This window comes from Spermophilus citellus, assembly GCF_964194105.1.
Source record: "Spermophilus citellus genome assembly, chromosome: 6".
NCBI classification, from domain to species: domain Eukaryota; kingdom Metazoa; phylum Chordata; class Mammalia; order Rodentia; family Sciuridae; genus Spermophilus; species Spermophilus citellus.
The window spans coordinates 88,096,231-88,102,230 of record NC_138187.1 but is presented as its reverse complement, the minus strand read 5'-3'; the positions used below and the strand labels follow the sequence as shown (position 1 = coordinate 88,102,230).

At 41.0% G+C, this 6,000-nt stretch overlaps 1 protein-coding gene across 2 annotated transcripts in view; it reads left to right on the top strand.

The window, feature by feature from the left end:
- Window positions 1-1,849: 1,849 nt before the first annotated feature.
- TAF3 (TATA-box binding protein associated factor 3) overlaps window positions 1,850-6,000 on the top strand; it is a 174,865-nt gene continuing 170,714 nt past the window's right edge. The window contains exons 1-2 of one of the 2 annotated variants that reach the window (XM_081300485.1): window positions 2,102-2,231; window positions 3,880-3,982. Coding sequence is in view for 1 of the 2 variants with exons in the window: in XM_081300484.1 (XP_081156610.1) it covers window positions 2,066-2,231 (166 nt within the window). In the remaining variant the exon portion in view is untranslated. Of the gene's footprint in view, window positions 2,232-3,879; window positions 3,983-6,000 lie in introns of both variants that reach the window. The other variant, XM_081300484.1, reaches the window with a different exon arrangement.

The window sequence follows — 6,000 nt, the reverse complement described above, 5'->3', positions numbered from 1 at the left end:
GGGTTAAGTGTCCTGAAGTTTGTGACTTACTTTCAACTTTTTCTGGGGAAAAGGTTTTGTACATATAAGTACAAAAATATATACTAAATGTGGCAAAAATGTTAACTGGTGAATCTAGATGAAGTGTATACCTGTGTTTATAGTTAGTTTCAAAATTAAGGAATTGTTCAACATTATCAAATAACTACAAAATGGTCAAGTAAGACTAGGACTGAAAAGCATCCCAAAGATTTGACATTAAAAAGGTCCCTGACAATCTTGGGGACAGAAGTATGAATGGTGGAGTTTAAGGTCAACATTATGCTACCTCATACCTTGCTCCTTCTATGAAGATTTTCATTTGGATAAAGTACCATGTTTTCAGAACTGGTGGGTTTTCAAGACTTCTAAAAAACTGAAATATTGCTGGGTGTGGTGGGGGCATGCCTGTAATCTCAGTGACTCAAGAGGCTGAGGCAGGGGAATCAAAGTTGAGGCCAGTTTCAGCAACTTTGTAAGACCCTTACTCAAAAAAATAAAAAGGACTGGGGATATAGCTCAGTGGTAAAGCACCTCTGGGTTCAATCTCCAGTACCAAATAAATAAATAAAATAATTAACAAATAAAAACTTGACTATCCATTATGTTCAAGGTTCTGGAATAGTTCCTGTAGAAGCTATATGGAACTATTCAGAAACAATTTATTGAGGGAAGCTACAAAAACTCATACTAAATATTGTGTGATACAGAAGGGAATATTTAAGAAACCAAGTAGATCAGCCATTACAAAGTGGCTACTCACAGGCTAAATCCAATTTAGCTCTGGGATTAGTTTTAGGCTGGCAAATTAACACTTTAAACTGCATCCTAAATAGGCTGAGCCTGTTGGTGGGCACCTGCAGTAAGAAGTTCCAGGTACTTAGGCAGCAGAGGCCGAGGATCATTTGTGCCTAAGTGTTTGAGGATATCCTGGACAACATAGAGAAACCCCAATTCAAATAAAACAAATTTTTTGTTTTCAATATTTAAAAATCAAGCTATTTATTTCAACACCCCCGTTTCCAGCATCTTGGAATGATCCAGCAATTACTCAGCTGGGGCTGGAAGAAGGCTCTGGAGGCAACCATTCCCAGCACACTGCCTATATCATGCATTTATGGTACTGCTTTGTCCTTTGTAGGAAATCTATTTAAACCCTAGGTAGGTCACAGAGCCCGGGGATCCTCAAACTGGCAAACCCCCGCCCACTAGCGGCCCACCTGTTTTTGCGTGCTTGTAGCTGCGAAGCTGTCTCGGAAACAGAGTTGGGATCACAATGAGGTGAATGAGGACAGGAGTTTTAGGGATGAGATTCCATTTTTAAAAAGAAGAAATAATAATAAAATATTGCTTATCTTGTCACTGCTTTTGTGGCGTCCCCATTAGATGGGCACAGAGCGTGCTGAACAGTATGTACTTTATTCAAACCGCACAGTGGCAAGCAGCACTTGTATTTATTTTATGTTTTAGCAAAGGCAAGACCAGGTTAGATCTGCGTATGGGTAGCACCTTAAATTCCCACGTCCCTAACTTTTAACACTGAACTCTCTAATATCAACACCATGAGTATCAAATGTCTAACATTCCAACGTCCTATACCAGCTCCCTCGCTTGCCCCTTAGAACACCAACATTCCCTCTTCCTCCTAGCCAGACCCCCAGAAACCCCCCAACACCTGCTGTCCCGGGGCGCATCCTCCACCTTCTCTCAACACGTCTGCTTCCGGCCGACTTTCAGGCCCGAGAGTCGATAACGAGCCCATCGCTCTGCTCCCACGGGGCGGAGCTTTCTCATCGGCGCTACCGGCATTCGTCTCGTGCTGCCTCGCCCCGGCGGCCGTCCAGCGGGAGGCGGAGCGAGTCCAAAATGGCGGCTCTCAGGCTGGCGCGCTCCGTGCTGCTGGGGCTTTGAGGTGGTCGCCGGGGGTCGGGGGGACGATTTCCCCGCCGCGGGGGCCCCAGAGAATGAATCGGGGGCTCTGCTAAGGTCAGGCGGCGGGGCTGGAGAGAAGTGGCAGCAAGGGCTGCGGTGGCGTCCACGCAGCGGGATGTGCGAGAGTTACTCCAGGTCGTTGTTGAGGGTCTCGGTGGCGCAGATCTGCCAGGCGCTGGGCTGGGATTCGGTGCAGCTCAGCGCCTGCCACCTCCTCACGGACGTGCTGCAGCGATATCTGCAGCAGCTGGGCCGGGGCTGCCATCGGTACTCTGAACTCTGTGAGTACCGGGCTGGGTGCGGGAGGGCTGCCCCGGCAAGTCACGAGTGACACCTCAGCCTCCCCGTCCCTCTCTCGGCGTCCCCGGGGTTCGCGTTCTGCACCCGGCCCCGAGATATGCCACCTTCTCGGCCTCCGATGCCCCTGGGCTTCCCCTGCCCCTGCAAACTCAAGTCATCCCTTGGGTGTCTCTTCCTCATCCGCTAACTTCCCGCCACCAGCCGGGGAGCCGGTCTCCGCTCCCAGCTCCACACCCCTTACCTTGCTTGGCTCTGAAGTGTGCCTCGCTCTTTCTCATTGTCTCCTGTTTGATGTGAGTAGAACCACCCCCAGAATGCCCTACACCACCTCTTACCTTGGTCCTTTTCCTCCTTTGCCCGCAAACTACTACAACTAGTTGTCACAGGCGCTCCGTCTACCGGCCGTTTCTTACAAGACTGGCCATTCTTGAGCTCCTAACTACAGACTCGTTGACAGCTCTTCTACGTTAGGGACACTGCCTCTTCTTTCTGTATCTGTCCCTTTCACAGACAACATCTCCACTTATTACTTCCCAAGACCGACTTTGTCGTTTTCTCTAGTTAGATTAACTTTTATAGCTCAGTTATCCATTGGCTTCCTCCTTTCTGTTTCTATGTCAGTGATTATCAAAGTGTGGTAGAGGGATCATAGGTTATTTGAGAGCTTCTCAAGGTAATCTGGAATACAATATTTATGTCTTTTAAGTGAATGTCTGGAAGTATCTGGAGCTGGTGTCATTTATTAATTTGGAATCATTTTGTTGATGTGTGAAGCATGCATTTGAATACATCTGTTGGAGGAGCACTCATTTACATATCAGGTTATGATTATTAACGTGGCAAATTGGAGAACTAGATGAAGTGTTTCAATGAATATTTTGTTACCATTAAACAATTGAGACCTATAGATATGCTGTACTTCTGAGGCCCCAAGTTTGATTCTTATTTCCATGGTGCTGTCTATAACACAAATCTGATACTATCATTCTTCTTATAAATACTAAAGTTGCACTCCACCGATTACAGGTTAAAAATCTAAACTCTTAATATCACATAGTACTTTTTTGAGAGCCAACATTTCTCTTATCTTCTGCCACACCGCCATACTAATCTGCAACCATGCTGAGCTACTTGCCTTTTCTGAAACATTTTAAGCTATCCACTCTTTTATGCATGTTGTTTTGCTAGAGCATCCTTCCCACCCTTGTCCATCAGTAATACTACTGAGATTTTAAGGTTCGCTTATCACTTGTTCTAGGAAACTTATGTTATCTGCTCTCATAATTCTGTGCATATTTCTGTTGAGTTTATTTAAACTCTTGTCTTGTAAATGTCTGAGTATGTCTCCCCTTTTCCAGAAACAAATTGATTGTATTTGTATTCTGTAACCTAGTATAGTGCCAATATATAATAGGCACCCAGAAAATATTTGTGGAATAAATTAACAAATGAACGCTCCACTATCATAATAGCTATTGTGGATTTCACCTTTTGAATTTGTAAAATTTTTATTTTTTTGAATGCTTGATTTCACCAGTACTTCTAAACTGGGATCTGCAAACATTCATTGTTGTCTTGTAAGTATAATACCAGTAGATACCCTACTGACCTTCGCTTCTTTCCTTTCAGGACCCCCTCCATGATCCTTGAGTATACTGTTACCGTTGGGGCAGGTCCAGATTGTATTTTTGCTACCAAGTTTGCTATATAAGGACAGATGTTATACTTTTAGGTACTCAAATATTCTCTGAATACATAGTTACCTTTCGTGATTTATATACAGAACTAGAATATGCACTGGCACTTCATGTTATTAGGTGTTCTAAAGTCATTGAGGATCATTGTAACACTGTAATATGAACCTTATTCCTAATTATCCATTTTTTTCCTAGTCTTTTTTCTTCATTTTAGTGAGAATGTGATTATCAGGCTCATTATTCCCCATTGTGGTTTGGTGACTTTAAAAATGCTTATTCAGATATATGTACTAGACAGACATTTTTAGGTTCTTATTTCATGATTATTCTTATTTAAAATAGAATTTGTAACCTTAAGTTACCACTGGGCAATCTTGTATTCTACCTTACTTTAAATCCTTTTTCTTTTTGACAAATACTGATTGACTACTACTATGAACTAAGCCTTGTACTTTGTGTTGGAAACAGATTATAAGACATAATCTCTAACATGTCAACTGAAACAAACTGATAGTACATCTTCCTTAAAAAAAAAAAAAGTTTTCAAGTTAAAGCAAGAAGTGGAAGTTATTAATTCAACAAATAATTTTTAAATTTTCCTAAGGTGACAGTTTCTCCAAGTATTCAGGAGCAGATTTTTTTATGTATTATGTTATGTGTGAAATATGTGTACAGGCACCGAAAGCAGGTGCTAAATTTTAAAAAATGACTTCAACACTAGTACTCTTAATTATTGCATAGTATAGACAGTAAATGCAAAAGGAGTAGGAGAAAGTAGAGGTGTTTGTGGGCTGTGGATTCACAGAAAAGATGAGATTTGAGTTGAGCTATGTGTGGTTATATAAAGGTACAGAGAATTCTGGGTTGGAGAATAGCATAAAATAAGATGTACAAGTGAGATTAATAACAGTACTCACTAAGGTGACCAGCTTGACATATGCAGCTAGTCATTTGGAGAATGTTCAGGGAAAATAGCCAAAAGAATGAAGTTGGGTTAGAGAGGGACTTAAAAGGTTTATAAGAGAAGTAAAACATGGTAGAAAATGTTGCATACTTTAAATTGGGCAGGGGTGGGGGGTACTGCGTTAAAAGTGATATTTTAACAGAATCATTCTGGAGATGCAGTGCAGAAGATATTCAGGTGGGCAGAATTTGAAGATATAGCAGTGCTTCCCTTATCTGTATTTTTACTTTTTGTGATTTTAGGTACTCAGGGTCTGAAAATATTAAGTGGAATATTCTAGAAATAACAATTTGTAAGTTTTAAATAACTTATCAGACTATCTAGTTATAATTGTTTTAATTAGTTATTGTTTTAACCTCTTTTAGTGCCTAATATACAAATTAAACTTTATCATACGTATGTATGTATAGGAAAAAGTAGTATATATGGTATACAGTATTATATGAGGCTTTAGTATCTACCAAGAATCTGGAATGTATACCCATGGATAAAAATCTGACATCTATGGCAAGAAGAAGGGTGGGCAGAGGGAAACACCAGAAGTTCTTGAACTGAAGCTACATAGCATGTGGAGGAAATTATGATTCTATTTTTTGAGAGTAATAATGACTTTAATAAGGAAGTGAAGTGCATGTCTATGTTCAGTAAGAATAATGATATTTATATCTTACTTTTTACACATGACAAAAGTAACCAATATTGTAGAAAAATTCAGACTGCAGGTGTTTGAATTTAGGAATAACTCTTCTGCTGGGCACAATGGCTCACCCCTGTAATCACAGTGGCCTGGGAGGCTGAGACAGGAAGGTTTCGAGTTCAAAGCCAGCCTCAGCAATGGCGAGATGCTAAGCAACTCAGTGAAATCTGTCTCCAAGTAAAATACAAAATAGGACTGAGGATGTTGTTCAGTGGATGAATTCCCCTGAATTCAATCCCTAGTACCAAAAAAAAAAAAAAAAGAAATAAGTCTTCTACTTCAACCATGCTATTCCTCTTGCTGCAGCTTCTACCTTTTTGAATTGTTAACCCTCGACTGGATGTCTTTTCAGACTTTCCTGTGTCCTGTGAGCACATGTTTGTCTACTTCTT